At 47.2% G+C, this 18,535-nt stretch overlaps 1 protein-coding gene and 1 long non-coding RNA gene across 2 annotated transcripts; both read right to left on the bottom strand.

Annotated features, from left to right (window-relative positions):
- Positions 1 to 12: 12 nt before the first annotated feature.
- On the bottom strand, positions 13 to 10,391 carry LOC137430606 (uncharacterized). The gene is made up of 3 exons (XR_013621573.1): positions 10,317 to 10,391; positions 502 to 636; positions 13 to 93 (listed from the first exon to the last, which is right to left on the bottom strand). It is a non-coding gene; the product is annotated as an uncharacterized LOC137430606 (long non-coding RNA).
- A 13-nt stretch (positions 10,392 to 10,404) lies between these two features.
- LOC137430818 (uncharacterized) lies at positions 10,405 to 18,312 on the bottom strand. Its single transcript, XM_078768902.1, has 4 exons — positions 18,262 to 18,312; positions 12,507 to 12,706; positions 10,629 to 12,081; positions 10,405 to 10,416 (listed from the first exon to the last, which is right to left on the bottom strand). Exons 2-4 carry the CDS (start codon positions 12,662 to 12,664, stop codon positions 10,405 to 10,407), a joined length of 1,623 nt encoding a protein of 540 aa, XP_078625028.1. The 5' UTR covers positions 12,665 to 12,706; positions 18,262 to 18,312.
- Positions 18,313 to 18,535: the final 223 nt, after the last annotated feature.

Raw genomic sequence — 18,535 nt, 5'->3', positions numbered from 1 at the left:
CCTGGTCGGGTTTGGTGGCAACCGGAGTCCTTGACCAACATTGGAGTTACACAAGTTTCTTCCTGGGTAATATTCTGCAAGCTGAACCTCGGCCTACCAGATGAAAGGATGAGTAGCAAGTACAGATGAATGCATAATGGTACAGGTATGCATAATGATGTAAACATGAACTGATTCAATTTTGGGGTCAAATGTGATAACTGATATTGTGATATTGATATTGTGATAACTGATATAACTGATAACAAAAAATGTGATAACCTGTTAACAGCTGAAGGGATTTAAATTAAAACTTGGTACAGGTATGCATAATGATGTAAACATGAGCTGATTCAATTTTGGGGTCAAGAGGTCAAAGGTCATGCGAGGTCAAAGGTGATAATTTGAGAGCAGCTGAATGGATTTAAATCAAACTTGGTACAAGCATTATAATGATGTAATAATGAGGGCGGAGGCGTATCGGTCGACATTGTGATGTCGAAGAGTCTTGTTCTCGTTTACCTTGGCCTGTTCTCTCAATTGGTCAACAATCAATCGATCAATCTTGGTCGGGTTTGGTGGCAACCGGAGTCCTTGACCAACATTGGAGTTAAACAAGTTTCTTCCTGGGTAATATTCTGCAAGCTGAACCTCGGCCTACCAGATGAAAGGATGAGTAGTAAGTACAGACAAAGAATATGCAATAAAATTCGTGTTCAAGAGCATCTTTTGATGTATTATTAAATGGTTCACACTTAGAATAAATGTGTAGGAGTTATTAAAAACAGGTGGTTAGGTCTTCGGGTGTATGAAAGGTTTCCACAAACATTTAAATGTTTGGATTGCTAGAAAAAATTGGCACACAGAATTAACAATTTAGTCATAAAAGCAAAGTGTTTTCCACAAAAGCGGTTCTTCACGAGGCAAAACAGAAGATATCTGAGGGGCTATATATAATCAGTGGTTGACAAAAGTGCATTGAAAATTGGCGACAGCTTGCATAGTTGTGGGCACGTATTATCATGAAGAAGACAAACATATGTGGCTCATAATGCAGGTCTCTTCTTAAGTATTCCTGAGCAATCACAATGTCAGAGTATGAAAGTGTGCATGAGTGCAGTGTTTAATTAAAATGAAAATAAAAGAAGCAATATTCGCTCACTCATGTTGATCATTTTGATTGACTTTAATGAATTCTTAACTGTAACACAATATGTAGTAAGTTATGAATGTTGACACCCACCTGGCTGTTATGTCTGATCTCTAAAGTGTGTGTCTACCCTCAGGAGTACCAGGAAGCACTATCTCTCCACACTCAAGAATGAACTCTCAAACCTGTCTCCTTTCTCCAAATCCTGGTGGCATCTGGTCAAATCCGTTTCTGGTGTTTGTTCCCCCTCCATCCCCTCCCTTACCTCAAATGGCGACACAGTTGACACCGCACGTGACAAAGCCGAATGCCTCAACTCTGTGTTTGCCTCAAAATCTTGTGTCCCAAACCCATCTCTCTCTGTTCCCAGCTTACCCAGTCGAAACCAACTGCTCCTGGACTCTGTGTCCTTCTCTCCTGACAAGGTGGAGAAGTTTTTGTCAAACCTCGACTCTGATTCTGCAACTGGACCAGACGGCATCAGCCCACGGTTCCTAAAATCCTGCTCTGCCGCTCTGTCTCACCCTCTCTCTGTTCTTTTCACCCTCTCTTTTGCTCAAGGTCATCTGCCAGCATCTTGGAAATCAGCAAAGATTACCGCTTTACACAAAAAAGGTGCAAAAATAGATCCTTGCAACTACAGACCAATCAGCCTGCTCCCAATTACCAGCAAAGTCATGGAATTCATCATTGCTTCGGATATCAAATCCTTCCTCTTCTCCAATGGCTTGATCTCCGATCATCAATTTGGATTCAGACCAGGTCATTCTACTCTGGACATGTTGCTTCTGCTGTCTCAACAATGGATGTAGATCCTCAATGCCAAACAGGAAATCAGAGCCGTCTCCCTTGACATATCACGTGCCTTCGACACGGTCTGGCACCCAGCTCTGCTCACCACACTCTCCTCCTATGGTATCCATGGAAATCTCCACGCATGGCTTGCGGACTTCCCCTCTGGTAGTCGTCAACGTGTGGCCCTGAATGGATTTCTCTCATCTCCCCTTCCTGTTCTGGCTGGAGTTCCCCTAGGCAGTGTTCTGGGCCCTGTGCTATTTCTGGTCTTCATCAATGATCTCTCTGACTCTCTGGAAAATCCTCTCTATCTCTTTGCTGATGACTCCACTCTCTGCCGCTCCATTCCTCATCCCTCAGATCAGCAGTCTGCAGCCTCCTCACTCTCTGCAGACTTGGACAAAATCACAGACTGGTCAAACAAGTGGAACATGTCTTTCAATACTGACAAGTCTCACACTCTCACTATGTCTCTCCGAAAAGATCGACTGGAAAACCCTCCCATCTACTCTCTCAACAATCCTCTCCAAGAAGTTCTGTCGCTCAAGCTTTTGGGTCTCACTATCTGCCATGATCTTTCTTGGGAAAACCACATTTCCAAGCTGGCAAGATTAATAGGAAAATTTGAAATTACAACAGCTTTGAAATTACAACAAGATTAATAGTCGCCGACTGGGCATCCAACGTCGTGCGAAGTCCTTCCTTGGCACACCTGAGCTCCTCACCACATACAAGGCTTTCATCCACAGCTCAATGGTATACTGTTCCCCCCTCTGGGCCGGTGCTCCTGCCTCACACCTCGCTCGGCTTCACGCTGTTGAAACCAAAGCTTTTAGAATCATTGGAATCTCCTGCGATGAAGCTAACTCCGAGGGCCTTTCACTCACTCACCGCAGGCAGGTTGGTGGTCTTTCTGTCTTCTACCGACTCCTCTCCCGCCTTGCTCCCCCAGCTCTCTCTCTCTGTGCTCTGTCCCCCAAATATTCCTTCAGATCGCACAAGATCTGCCAGCAACCCTCTTATGGTTAAACTGCCAAAATCAAGACTCTCTGCTCACCTTCACACTTTCATTCCCCTTTTCTCCTGCATCTGGAACAAACTCCCCCACTCCCTTCAATCCCACTCCTCCCTCCAGGTCTTCAAAACAGCTGTTCACCACCATCTCTTATCTTCCCCCATCCAAACCCTTGATCTTTTCTACCCCCGCTAATTCACCCCAGATACACTTTTTTGAAATTCCAACTTCTTTCCTGGAAGTCCTTGCAGTGCCCATATGTTTTATACCTCTCTCCCACCTCCCCCAAGCCCTCTCCCTCCCACAGTTCTCTCGATGTCCCTGCTCTCAAATGTTGTGTTTGTGTCCTTCCCCCTCTCTCCCCATCTTGTCTACCGCTCCCCTTATTTTGTGTTTTATGTGTCGGTTTGACTTATAGTGGGGGGGCCAATGTTTTCCCGTTGAATTCAAATGTTAATTTGTGGACACTGGTTGGGTTGTCTTTAGGGATGATAGAAGTTGTAGAAAAAATGTCTCCATTTTTTTCAAGTTCTTTATAGCGGCCATTTTGGATTATCAAAATGGCGTTTGTTGAAAACCGAAATTGTCATTATCTTGGCTTCTAAATGACCTAGAGTGTTAATTTTGGTGTCCAAATGTACATATTTGCGGATACTTAATCCAATAAACACACATTTATACACCTACATATGATCAAAAGGGTTCTTATGGCAGCCATCTTGGATTTTCACGCACTTATGCCAACACATATATATATTTTTTTCCATCATTTTCACTTCTAAATCACATAAAGGCTGGACTTTAGTGTTCAAATGTACACTTATAATGTCTTTGTGCAATATTTTTAGTTGGCAGTGTTCATTGTTACATTGAAGGATCTCCATCCTCCTCATCATCAGTGTTATCGATTCCCATGGGGCGCTCCTGACCCGTGTTACCACACACCTCTTCATCTGCCCCACACATACACATCTCAGAACAGTTGAGATGCTGAGACCTGCATGAGCAGTGAGACATGCATTGGGTCTTCTTGCAGTTACATTTGATTAGATGTGTGATGGCAGCTGGGGCTGGAGGGTCCTTGGTTGTGATGGGCACCAGCTGATCTCCTTCTGCTCTCCATCCATGTTCTGTTGGTTGTGGAAGCTGGGGGTCCGGTACATCAGCCTGATGCCACACCATGGCCTGGAAATGTGCACGAGCAATGGCTTCATGTAAAGCTCCCCGTGTTGGTGGCAGCTTCTGTGCCTCTAGCTGTTTCTTGGTAAACAGTCTCCACCTCAGCTTGCCCACATCCACAACTGTAGTACGAGGCTCATACAGCTGGCATACAAATGCCTCAATGTCACTTTCTGTGTCAGCTCTCAGCTCCTCAGAGGCCCCAAGGTCATGAAACGCAGATACCACCTCAACAGAGCACCTATTGAGGGCTTGCCAACATGTGAGCTTTCCCTTGCCGGCAAACCGACCAGTCTGGTCTGCTCCCGTGAATGCATGGAATCCTGGTAGGGCTGCAGCCTTCCTGACACCAAGTTCATGTACTATTGGTTCCAGTGAGATTTGCCTCTTCTTGTTCCCCACACCCGTGATGAAGTATGTGTCTTTGCATAGTTCATGGTACCGGTGGAGTGCTAGGATGAATACATCAGTATCAGGTGACTGAATGTACAGCTGTGTTGCACCTCTTCGGACGGCATCTAGACTGTGAAGAAAGATCCTCGTATCAGCCTCCTCCTGGGAGCTACGGAGATGCTGTACATCCATGCAGTTGGAGAAGACATCCTGCCTTGAAGTGACGATGAAGACCTTGGTAGTCCCCTCAAAGTGACACAGAGCTTTCTTTGCCAGATAGACAGTTAGCTCATCTTTGGTGTTGGTGTGCGACAGGAACTGTTTTGCTGTCAGTTTCCCAATCGGGGTGCTGTCTTGAACGTGGTAAGCAGTGGGCGGCTTGCCACCTTGGCGCCTCTCCCGTGTGGCCTCTTTCAGTGAATTTGGCAGATCATATCGGTCAAACACGAGGTGGACTTCATCATACCCGTTGGTCTTGCAGTCCAGTGTTGCATTGAAATGGCCAGCCCACTGGGCACATGTTTTGACCCATTGTAGCTTACCCATTGCTTGCACTAATGCCATGCCGTCTATGACAGTCACCTTCTTGGGAGGGGGTGGAGTATGTTCAGGATTGTCGTCGTCTGGCTGCTGACCAGTGCCAGTTGACTTCTTGGGTAGATCTTCTAGGATGCCCATGAGCTTGCTTTTGTCTGTGCATGGTAGTAGTGTCCCAGCCATTGCAAAGAGGGTTCGTGGAAGCGCGGTGAATTCATATTGACCTATGGCATCCTTCAAGTTGATCTCTGGTCGTGAGCGGGCCACGATCAGCATGCGCGCAAACAGTGACCTGTCGTCTTTCAGCTCTACAACCTTGTCTGCCAGTTTGTGCTTCACAGCTTTCCTGGCACTCTTCCACATCTTCAGTTTGACCTTTCCCATTCTGGCCCAAAGGTTGATTTCATTTGTGTTGATGCGCTCTGCAACAAACGTGTTATACGCTTTCTGACCAATCTCATCTTGGTTGCAGACATCCTTCTGTACTTCAGCTGGCATCACCACCTTGGTGATGATAGTCGTCAGGTCTTCACCCTCATGCGTCATGGGATTCATGGACTCTCTGATCACATTCTTCAGTCGACGAATGCTGTCTTCCTGCCGAGCCCAGACTGTGGTTGATAGGTCGTGGTGCTCCTTGCGTGTAGCCGATTGTGAGCCAGCCATCTGACGGGCTTCTTCAGCAAGCCTACTCAGCTCTGGTGCTGTCAGAAAGAACCTTTCGCGGGCACTGGCATTCTGGGTAATGCCCACAATACCCCCTGTCACCTTCATGATCCTGTTGATGTGCTCCAGTGCATGGTCCACACCTACAGCACAGAAGGGGATTTCATTCTTATGGACACTGAAGTTCCCATCCATGAACTCTTGGTAGATCCCTGGATCTGTCATCTTCAGGGCCTTCATCTCTGCAAGGTACCGGGGAGTCAGCCTGGCATATTTCTGTTTGTCATGTGCAAAGAAGTATATGCACATCTCATCCAGTGAAGACAGGTGAAGCTCAAATTGTCCATCACGGGTGGCACGGATGAATGTGTATATCAGCATTATCATCCGCATGTAGCGTCGCACAAACTTGAACAGTGGACTCTTGGCTTCTTTCCTCTCATCAAACTTTGCCATGGCCTCCAGGACTTCGTTTGACTCGAGGACAGCTAGCATGTTGTTCTGCGCGCTTGTCATCTCCTCTCGGTTGTGTAGATGACAGCTCTGGGCAACCTGTTGTGCTGACTGGGTACATGGGCCCCTCAGATGGGGATGCTCTTGGAAGAATTCGTCCACATAGAGGTCGAAGAGGGCTTGGACAGTGGTGATGTGGGCCTCCAAAGCCCTCTTCATGTGCTTGGCTTCCAGTATTTGTCTGGTCGTTGTTGGGCCATAGATATCAGCCTCAGACCAAGCCTCGTCAAGACCACTGACCACTGTCCTCTATGGCATTCCCAGCAGCCCTCAGTGCAGCCATCACAGTGTGCATCTCCCCTAGTCGCAGTACCCACTTGCCTTTGCAGTCATCTCTGGTCATCTCCAGCTGTTTGGCTCGCTCATACAGGGCCATGTCTAAGGTGATCACTGTCTTCCTATCGGGACCCATGACCATGCAGTTGATTTGCTGTGTCTGTTTCAAGACTGTTATCAGTGTTTGCCATTCATGGGCTGGTGCTGCTACCAATGGCAGGGCGTTGACCTCTGTCAGAGGCTTCGAAGAGGAGAGCAGTGAGTTGTAGGCTGTCCAAGTTGGGATATCGTGATGCTTGATCCTACTGCCAGGTGGTTGTTTTGGATCGTGGACGAGTGACCCAACAGGGTCAGCATGCTGGGGTTCTGCAGCTTGCAGCTGGTCATCTGGTGGGATGATGTCGTCTTGTACGTCCTCAGCTTCAGCTGTTCGCATGATTGTGCGTGAAAGTAGCCACACTGTGTCCGTCGCAGAGTACGGCTTGGTGACATCTGGGTTTGACCGTGTCTTGAAGCTATACGTGGTACCTGTGGCAGATTGTTTGTTTGGTGCTTGGCAAGGAACAAAGTCTGGAGCAGTCAGAACCTTGAGTGAGCGGTGTCTGGCCTTTCGGTCATGTAGTGTCAGTGTTCTATGTTCATCTGTGGAGGGTGCATGTTCCCGTCGTTGGTAGAGTGCCCAGGCTGTAGCATGGAGTGTCCGCTTCCCATCAGGTGTGTCTTCATTGAAGTCACTGTTGTCCACTGCAAAGAAGACAAACGTCCCTATGCGCATGGTTCTTGGAAAGTATACACCCTGTTCTGTCGTAGACTCTATGACTGAGTTGGCCAGCTGTGTCTCCAACCGCAAGATCCGACTATAATCAACAGACAGACCGAACCCATGCAGGAAATCCAGAAGCTTCTTGTTTCTGGTGGACTGATGGACTACAATGGCAACGGCAAGCTGCTGTGGCCATTCTAAGCGATGGCGGAATGGTGCATCTGGCTCTTTGGGCTTGTACGTGACTTGGCGTTTTGACTTGTAGCCGTACATGATGTTCTGACTGATGGTTATAACATCTCGATGAATAGTGGCTGAGCGCATAGTCTCTGGCTCAATGCTCGTGGCTGGTCCTTCCAGTAGCCAGCGGAGGAAAGCATAGAGTACTTTGGGTACATGCTTTTCAGCATCATCAGTGTTCATTTCTCCTTCAAATTGCCATGGGTGCTTGTTCTGACAAGCAATGGCACTGCGGAGAACAGAGGCACTCTCAAACAGTTGTTCGATGTTTTTTTCATTTGTCTTCGTCATTGCATCTTCGACAGCTGCATCACGCACGGCAGTGGAGAATACACAGTCTGACTCGTTTCGACGTTTTGGTTTCATGAAGTGAACGTCATCAATGTGAGAGTTGATTTTCTCCTTCATGCCTTGGGTAGTAGGTGATGGGACATTGTGCACACCATTATTGTCAAGAATCCTGGAGTAAACCGACTTCAGGTCAGACATGTTGAGAATTTCACCAGCTTGGAGTAGAGAGCGAACAAGGCTGACAAACTCAATGTCTGCGGCTATTTTGATAACATTAGTTTCTTGCAGTATGTGTTCTTTGTCATCACTTGATGTCCCACTCTTGGGAGCACGTTGGACATTCTGCACCCAGCATGGGAGATGATACTTGACGTCGATCGCATGAGCATCATGTGCACTGATGGCAGCACTCAGCTGAACTTTCCACTTGTGGTTGCTGCCTTCTTCAACAGCTTTCTTCAGCTGTTTACCTGCGTTGAACGTGCATACAACATGTACACTTTCCTTAGTGACCTCTTGACAGAAGAAACAAAGGTCTCTGTTGAATGGAGTTGATGATGAACGTGTGAAGCGAAGAGTCTCGTCTTGCGTAGAACCTGAGGTACTTGCAGCGGCAGGTGCAGAAGAAGGACGTCCACACCTCTTATGAAGATGCTGGGTGTCGCCATGTTCGCAGGCTTTCTGGTGGCGAACTCGAGCACGCTCCAGGTGAGCAGTGTTGCATGTAGATCCATAACATGCCCGGTGCCACTTTGCTTTATTGTTCCTCAAGTCAGTGGCAGTGAAACAGCTTAATCGTTCGCTGATCTGTTTGAAGTCGGCATCACCATATCGTGCCCTCTCCTGGATGAACTGGAGAAACTTTGCATATGAGCCCAGTGCTGGCTCAGTCACTAGTGCACCTTGGGGATCCTGGCACTGAATGCAAAGTGTGAAATCAGTTTCTTTCTTGGTTTTCTTGCTTTTTGGCTCCATCATAGCTCAGGGTCACGAATCTGGAACATACAAATAACAAATAACAATTAAGATAGATGTGCATTAAGTTAGATTTTGGACACTGGTTCGGCTGTGCCATAAAAACCTATTTTTATCCCTTGTAGGTTATTAAAGAAGGTTTCATTCAATTCTCTATCCCCAAAAATGTACAACTGGACACCAGAATCGAAACTCTAGGTCATTTAGAAGCCAAGATAATGGAATTTTACGTTTTCGACATCCGCCATTTTGAAAATCCAAAATGGCCGCCATAAAGAACTTGAAACAATTGGAGACATATTTTTTCTAGAACTTATATCATCCCTAAAGACAGCCCAACCAGTGTCCAAAAATTAACAAGCAATTTCACCGGGCATTTCAATCTGCTACATTGGCCCCCCCACTATTATTAATGTTCGCTCTTTCACGAGCCTCAATCTTGTATACAAAAAAAAAAAAAAAAAAAAAAAAATCCCTTCGATGTTTCACTGGGGCAGGGTTAGAGAGGTGGAGAGCCAAAGGTGGTTACTCAATGAACCACCAGAAGACAGCAGCAGTGCGGCCAACAGACGTGTTATTATGCTTATATCTAGTCCATTTACGATAGGTTCTGAAGTCAATGCAAAATATTTATTGCAATTATGTGAAAAATTGTTTATTTTCTGTACGGTATATGTTTTACCAAAGCTTTAATGATTTTTAAAAGGATACTCTGGCATAGATATTAAACCGTGGAGACAAATTCCCAATGCATATTAGACTGAACACTCAACAGGGATATTAACAAGATTCCACATTGTTTAACACCCAGAAAACCACTATCAACATATGAGTGCCTCTGCAAGTCTGTGGCCCAACATAAATGCAAAATAAGTGTTGTTCATCATTGGCGAATGCATATTTGAACAAGATTAATTACAAACCCGGCCTGCTGGTTGCAGCATTACTGAGTTGTGACTATGCTTCTGATGCACATGAGTGCCCCTGCACACATAATGGCAGGAAATTTTTAATTTGACCAGACTGCCTGTTATAACTTGTGTGGTGGTGGCTAGTTATGCAGCCTGTGGATGCTTGGCTGCATCATTTTCTGGAAGCACAGCTGTGCCGCTGATGCATTGCCACGTTACCAATAATCTGGTACTCATTTTCCAACCTCGGAAGGATTACAGGCTGAGTCGACCCACCTGGAGTTATTTCAACGGCATCACAGAAGCTCAAACTCAGCACCTCGCATGTGCTCTCGGGAGTAATTAAGAGCCGCTAAGCTCCAAGCCTGTTTTCAGATTCATGTTCTGATTTTGCTTCAAAATATAACATTCAAATGAAATTAAGTTGTTCCTCAATCACAAACTGATGTTTGCAGATGGATGGACAGATGGACAGACCAACTGAAGTGAACCAATTGCATAACTCCGCATTTCGCTACAGTTGCTCCGAGTAATAATCGTTACTAAAGGTCCAACCATTGTACTGAAGTAATGTAGTTCAATTATGTATGTGCCAAAATGCAAAGGTGCATGTGGTGAGTATGCAGTAATAACCTTTTTCCGTTCTTTCTCCAATAACTTCCACTGTTCGTAGCAGGAATCCAACAGAAGATGTAGATACGTAGGGACTTCAACGCCCCCCTTAGGATGTTTTCTTGGCATAAAAGAAAAATAACAATTCGAGGCCATCATATTAGTAGTGACAAATGGTCCAGAATGTGGTGGGGGTCCATGGAGATAGTAATTTTGAGGGTTGCCAAAAGGAGAAGCTGAGAAGAGGCTGAATTGTGTTTCGGGCAAACCCGGGCAATAAACAGCTCTGGCATCAGGCAAAATGACACTGCATTGAGAGGGTTTAACTTTTACCTCAGGCCTAGTGTACAGTTGAGAATGTGGATACTGGTTGTCTGCTTTGTGGGAAGTGGTAGACTTATCTGCTGAAAGCAGTTGGTTTCTGGGGCAAGATTCTGGTGAGATGGGAGCATGCCAATCCATGTGCCCTTGTGCAGCATCAATGTTATAGCTCATGTTTTTGCTGTAGCATGGTGGACATGGTTGAACCTGGCTTGCTTGATAGTTCATATGTTGGCCCTGTGCTGAAGGTGTTAAACCTAGCCAGGCATACCCACCAGCTAATGCTAATCCATCACTTTCAACTTCATAATTGTCTGGTTGGGCAGGAAATGCTGGAGAGGTTGCAGAACATTCCCAACGAGCTGCATTTGTCAAGCCCAAAGCATCATCCAAAGACGGCTGATCGATTTTCTTAAGATGAGGGTGTTCATCACAGATATTGTTCTTAATGTCGACAATGTTTTCAGAAGTACATGGACTGTTGGACAAACAAGACGAGGCACTGGGAAAGGTAACATTTGTACCATAATGAGAAATGCTGTTTTGGGGAGTAAACATTCTATTTTGGTCACAAAGCGAACTGAAAGTTCCTGCACAATGCTGAGCCGTTGGGAAAGTCGTACTTTGGGCAGATTGCATCTTCGAAGGTTCTGAATAATCTTCATGATACATTTGAAGTGCAGATGCAATCTCTGGTTGCATGAGCGGAAACATGCCGTTTTCATTGCTCTCTTTTTGAAAAGGCAATTGCCTTTCAAGTTTGTTACTATATTTTTCTTCTTTCCTCTGATGACCAACTGCAAGGAAAGAGTTCCATGCAGGAGTATTTCCAAATGATTTGGAAGCTTCTTCTTCCTCTGTCCTATTTCCAAAACTCATATCATTTTGAGGAAAACAAGCATCAAAATTATCTCTACTAGAAAAGGAAGAGAGTCGGTTTGCTTCTTTACTCTCATCTGCACAACGAACACTGCTAAAGGAGTGCGCTGGTTGGAAGAAAGTTTTATCGGAACCATGACGTATTTCCCGAGGGCTTGAACTGCATCCATACCCTTGCCATCCAGATGTAATTTTCCTTTCAGGGTTACTACAAGCCTCATTTGAATACAGGTCCTCGTTTTCATTGTATTCTTCAAATGAGCAATTGTTTTCAGATTTTTCGAAAAATGGTCTCGACACATTGCCATAATCAAGATATGGAAACAGATTATTTGACTCGTTGGACTGATTAACAACAGGAGGCTGTGTACAAAGCAAAGGTGCCCATGTCAAATTTGGTTTCCACATTTCAGAATTATTAGAAAACGTAACGTGTGGCTTTCCCTGAATTTCTTTTTCTTCATAAATATCTTCAAAAGAAGCCTTGGTACTCGTATCATTACCATTGCAGCTTTGAAAGTTTGCTTCCTTGCCACTTTTTTTGTCCAAAATCAAAGAAGCATCTTGCAAGCCAGCACGTTCATTGCTGAAAATAAGAACATGAAAAGTCAATGTTACTTAATAAAAACAGACAGACAGGAGTAAAAACATAAGCTCCATCCACCTTTGGTGGCGGAGGTAATAAATTATTCGACAATTACCCAACATTCTTTCAGTGAATAAAAATACATGGTTTGATTGAAATTATAAACCAAGATTAAGGCAGTTCAGACAATAAGATAATGTTTTGCCAATTAAATTTGTGTCACCGAGCTTGCACTTGCTGCAGATGTTGCTATAAATGTATGACAATCATCTTACCCAAAATGAAAGCACGAGTACAACAAACCCTTTACTCAAAAAGAAAGTGTAATCATGACTAAACAACTTATACAATAACAGTATTATTACAAAAAAGAAAACCCAGTTGCTTAAGAGCAATACGTTTGTATTTTGATGCTGCTCTATTACCGTTCACAAAATCTATCTTCCATGGTGTTGTCACTGTCATCAAGAAGCCTGGAGACAGAACCTAGGATGCTGGAAGAAGGAATAAAGTCTCCAGACTGGGTTTTCTCCATATCCGTAACAACTGCAGAATGATCCGTGAACTCATGACAGTGCTCCATGTCATGAACAAAACAGTAGATTGCTGGATTCACAAAAGTGATCTGTGGCAGTAAAAGAGATTATGAGCACCAGTTGCAACTTTCAAAACAAACAAAGGATGCATTTGAGGTGAGTTCTTCTCTTATTTATGAAAAATGAGTGAGCGTTCTGCTTGAGACAATGACACTGAATTCAGCCGCTATACCGATGGTGCAAAGTTAATCATAGATGGTTGAATGAACAAAACTAGACTCCATTTAACTTTGATAGGAAAAAATAATTGCATACGTACACAGTATTCATTATAAAATTGTTATAATCTATCTTCTATCTTCTATCTATTATATATACTAGGGCATGCCCGTACTATATATATATCTAAAATTATATCCCCCCCCTCTATTTACATGAAATGGTTTGGTCCATTCGCAAAGCCAAAGCGAACGGCTTGCGAGTACGGTGACAATCCCCCCCCTCTATTTACATGAAATGGTTTGGTCCATTCGCAAAGCCAAAGCGAACGGCTTGCGAGTACGGTAGAACCCCCCCCCCCCCTCTATTTACATGAAATGGTTTGGTCGATTCGCAAAGCCAAAGCGAACGGCTTGTGAGTACGGGTAAATAAATCGCCATAGCTCCGTAACTACTTCTCCGATTAATATGAAACCTTGAAAAGGCACATCCTCAGGTCCCCAGCAATATACCTGGCAAGTTTCAAGTATATCGGACCCGTGGTTGTCGAGAAACAGCGGTCACAGACAAACGACACACACACATACACACACACATACACACACACATACACACAGAGATTACTGGAATTATAGATAGATATATTATTTATTTATTATATATACAAAAGAAAGTTTTTGTTTGTTTGTCTGCGCAAGCTAATCTCCTGAACGGTGAAAGATAGGAGGAAACCTCTAAGACAAAAAAAAGTCGGGACGGGCCCCGGGAAGGTTTTAGGCGAGGTGGCGAGACCGGTCGAGGCCGTTTCAGCCGGGCCGGGCCCATTTCGCAATTAAAAGCTGAGCTGAATTATAGTAGTCAATCTTCTACGGCCGCGAGTAAAAGCTGAATTATGGTAGTAAATTCATTCAAAAAGAACCAAAAATGTCGGGACGGGCCCCGGGAAGGTTATAGGCAAGGTGGCGAGGCCGGTCGAGGCGGCATCGGCCGGGCTTGGCCCATTTCGCAATTAAAAGCTGAGCTGAATTATCGTAGTCAATCTTCTCCGGCCACGAGTAAAAGCTGAATTATAGTAATAAATTCATTCAAAAAGAACCCGGGCAACGCCGGGTGCTTTCGGCTAGTAACTAATAAAATAAACCCCATGGGGAACTGATGGTTATTTCGCAACGGTTTCTGAGAAGATTTTCAAATAAATTACCTGACTGAGGCTAAACCCCCTTTTATCTCCTTTAAATGGGCGTATCCGGATAGGAAGCACAACTCCATGAGACCTGACTGTTCTGATGCATTGCACCAAATTTGGTCCGTATCACTCTTGTAGTTGTGGAGATGTTTTAGTGAAAATGATGGATTCGGGAATGGGGCCGGTGGCCCCCTTTTCGAGGGAGATACGGCCATGAGGAGCACACCTCTAGATTAGGGCATTGTCCAGATGACTCATGATAGGTTTGGTCTGTGTCTATCTGCAGGTTTATGAGAAGATTTTTGAATGAAATACCAATATTTGGGGCAAACCCCCGTTTCATCCCCGCATCGGAAGCACATCTGGATGGGAGAATCTGGATGGGAGTTACTTCTCCCACCTCCTCCCCCCAAGCCCTCTCCCTCCCACACATCTCCCAGCTCTCAAATGTTGTGTTTGTGTGCTTCCCCTTCTCTCCCCATCTTGTCTTCCGCTCCCTCTTTTTATATATTTTGTTTGTCTGGTTGATTTGTTTGTGAAATAAATGTTAGCTCTTTCACGAGCCTCGATTCTGTATACAAAAAAAAAGAAAAAAAAAAGGCACAACCCCTTGAGACCTTGTTGTCCTGATGCATCATACCAAATTTTGTCCATAATCGTTCGGTGGTTTGTGAGATGTTTTAGTCAAATGTTAACTGACGTACTTACAAACGGAGTTCGGGATGGACACTGGGACCCACTCTGAGGTTATTTCAGTGCAATAACCTAATTAGCACTGGGCCGATATCGGTAATCAGCACAGGCCGATATCAGCAATTTTTCGGGAATCAGCATCAGCCGATTGGAGTCAGTGTGAGTGCCGATTACCGATACGAGTACTGTACTATATACAACCCAAAAACCTTGAGTAGCTTTCACCCTTGTTTAGGGATAATTTCAAAAAACAAATTAAACAAGACCGAAAGTCCAACAGCGGCGTAGCCGGGCTTGTTTGATACTTTAGTTAAAGAGGATAGTATGACCTGGGTGGAGATACCAGTTAGAAAACTAGAAAGAGCAATCAGAGATTGCAGACCCTCGCCAGGATGTGTTTGCCGTGGTTTTAAGGCTTTTGTGTTAAAAAAAATGGCGGCCGACCACGTGACCGATGACGTCATAATTTATTTTTTCTCCACGAGTTTATCCCTAGATGCCGCTCAAGAAATTTCATCTTGATTGGATGAAGTTTTGTACTTGTCGAATTATGACGTCATAATGGAGGCACTTATGACATCATCATTAACATATTTTATTCCCCATGAAGAGTTCTGTACAATGAGCAATGTCCCAATTTTTTCTATGCAGCACTTTGGGAGATATAGAGGTGCAATGTTTTTCGGTTTTTCCAAGATGGCGCCCATACAACGTGACCTATGACGTCATAATTCTAATTTTAAAATTCTACAGCTGGAGTTGCACCGATGGTGAAAATTTCCTGTCAATCAGACCAACGGTTCCAGAGAAAATCATATTTATTCTGTGTGGATCAAAAAAACAGACACAAATGCAATACCCTCTCTTCAGGCGAGGGTAATAAAGTATTAAATTATTTTGAAGTCCACTGAGTCTCTAAGCTGTCTGTCACCATGGAAGTGAAGAGATTGCCCCGATCCCTCCCGCCCTGGCCCTAGAACATCTGGGGGATTGGTTGGTAATAAAGGCTCAAGCAGTACAGCAAGCAAATTTGGACCAATGAAACTTGGACTGAGGGACCACCAGGGCCACTCGTGGAAAGCGAAATGTTCAACGGTTTTTTGAAATATCACGAACACAAAAGTCAATGGACGGATGATTGGCTGGTCGATCGGGACAGAGCTCAATTTTTAATGTCCACTTCCCCTCCACCCACCCCCCCCCCACCCCGTCTCGCCCCCTCCCCCCAACCCCTCCCCGCCCCCTCCCCCCCAAACCCGTCTCCGCCCTCCCACCCCCACCCGTAACCGCCCCATGCCCCCACCCGTTATAATCCCGCCCCCATGCCCCCACCCCGTATCCGCCCCCATGCCCCCCCACCCGTATCCGCCCCATGCCCCCACCCGTCTCTGCCCCATCCCCCCCCACCCGTCTCCGCCCCATCCCCCCCACCCGTCTCCGGCCCCATCCCCCCACCCGTCTCCGCCCCATTACCTCCCCCCCCCCCCCGTCTCTGCCCCGTCCCCCCCACCCGTATCCGCCCCATCCCCCAACCCGTATCCGCCCCATCCCACCCCCCCGTATCCGCCCCATCTACCCACCCGTATCCGCCCCATCCCACCCCCCGTATCCGCCCCATCCACCCACCCGTATCCCGCCCCATCCCCCCACCCGTATCCGCCCCTCCCTCCCACCCGTATCGCCCCATCCCCCCACCCGTATCCGCCCCATCCTCCCACCCGTCTCCGCCCCCTCCATCCCACCCGTCCCCGCCCCTCCCATCCCCATCTCCGCCCCGTCCCTCCCACCCGTCTCCGCCCCACTCCCTCCCACCCGTCTCCCGCCCCCTCCCTCCCCACCCGTCTCCTCCCCTCCCTCCCACCCGTCTCCTCCCCCTCTCTCCACCCGTCTCCGCCCCTCCCCCCACCCGTCTCCGCCCCTCCCCCCACCCGTCTCCGCCCCTCCCCCCACCCGTCTCCGCCCCATCCCCCCACCCGTCTCCGCCCCCTCACCCCCACCCGTCTCCGCCCCCTCCCCCCACCCGTCTCCCGCACCTCCCTCACCACCCGTATCCGCCCCATCCCCCCCACCCGTATCCGCCCCTCCCTCCCACCCGTAGCCGGGGACTCCCTCCCACCCGTATCCGCCCCTCCCTCCCACCCGTATCCGCCCCTCCCTCCCACACCGTATCCGCCCCATCCCCCACCCGTATCCGCCCCTCCCTCCCCCCGTCTCCGCCCCTCCCTCCCACCCGTCTCCGCCCCCTCCCCCCCACCCGTCTCCGCCCCATCCCCCCCACCCGTCTCCGCCCCCTCCCTCCAACCCGTCTCCGCCCCATCCCCCCACCCGTCTCCGCCCCATCCCCCCACCCCGTCTCCGCCCCATCCCCCCCACCCGTCTCCCGCCCCTCCCTCCCCACCCGTCTCCGCCCCTCCCTCCCACCCGTCTCCGCCCCCTCCCTCCCACCCCGTCTCCGCCCCTCCCTCCAACCCGTCTCCGCCCCATCCCCCCACCCGTCTCCGCCCCTCCCATCCCACCCGTCTCCGCCCCTCCCTCCCACCCGTCTCCGCCCCATCCCCCCCACCCGTCTCCGCCCCTCCCTCCAACCCGTCTCCGCCCCTCCCTCCAACCCGTCTCCGCCCCTCCCTCCCACCCGTTCTCCGCCCCTTCCCTCCCACCCGTCTCCGCCCCTCCCTCCACCCGTCTCCGCCCCCCCTCCCTCGCACCCGTCTCCGCCCCTCCCTCCCACCCGTCGCCGCCCCTCCCTCCCCCCCCACCACCCGTCGCCGCCCCCTCCCTCCCCCCCACCCGTCGCCGCCCCTCCCTCCCCCCTATCTCCGACCTTGTCGGGGAGGAGGGTGGAGAGGAGAGGTTGGGCAAAACATTACAAATACCACAGTGAAGAATCTAAATGACAGATTATTTTTTTTTACAATTTCTATTTTGCATTTCTGTCATCTTATTCATATACAAAATATATAAACAAAAAATAGGAATGCGTGCGATTATTTGGAGATTTAAAAACGGCCAAAGATTAAATCTTTAAATTAAGAGTAAATCCAAATTTACTTCATCCAAGTAAATCCAAGTAGGCCTAAGTAAATCAGCATAAGAACGGCGATTTTCCGCAGTGGCGGGAAACTGCGCAACAGCGACAAAGAACGGTCGTATATTCGGTAAACGATGGGATTTCTTACATATCACATAAAACTTTATAAAAACACCGAGGAATAAACTAAAACGAAAAGAACTACAAAGTATCTGAGGGGAAACTAGCAAAGGAAATACCAATTTAAGCAAGCAAGGCCGCTTGCCAGAAATTTCGATTCCACTCACAAAATGGCGAACAATCGTGAGTGAGATCGCGATATTGAGACAAAATAAAAATGAGAATCTTTTACATTTATACCAGTGGGATCGTTAAACATTGCATGAAAACAAACGGGTTTGAAGAAGAAAAACCGAATTCCTCACAGAAACGTTCACACCAACGTCAAACGAAACGAGGAAAAGTGACGGACTGCTCAAGATTAACGTCGATCGACAACAAATGAAAGATTTTCTCACGATGTTGATTCGCCGACGTTTTAATCTCAGAAGTCCGCCTGATGGGTTGATTCACCGTCACCCGTACGACGTCGGCGATGGAATGGCCCGCCAAGATGGCGCTGAGGAAAATTGGAGAACGGAAAAAAAAGAAGTGAGGGGCCAAATATTATGAGGAAGAAAATACGAAGAAAAACACAGAGGAAGAAGAATTAGAGGGAAAAAAATGTAATGTGTGTTTAATAATATTATTCGTTTCTGCTCTGCGCGGCACTGCAGGATGTCATGTGACTTG

Source organism: Myxine glutinosa, unplaced genomic scaffold (genome assembly GCF_964187855.1).
Source record: "Myxine glutinosa unplaced genomic scaffold, kmMyxGlut1.1 SCAFFOLD_678, whole genome shotgun sequence".
Taxonomy (NCBI): Eukaryota; Metazoa; Chordata; class Myxini; order Myxiniformes; family Myxinidae; genus Myxine; species Myxine glutinosa.
Note: the sequence above shows the minus strand (reverse complement) of the source record. Positions and strands in the feature narration are given on the sequence as shown.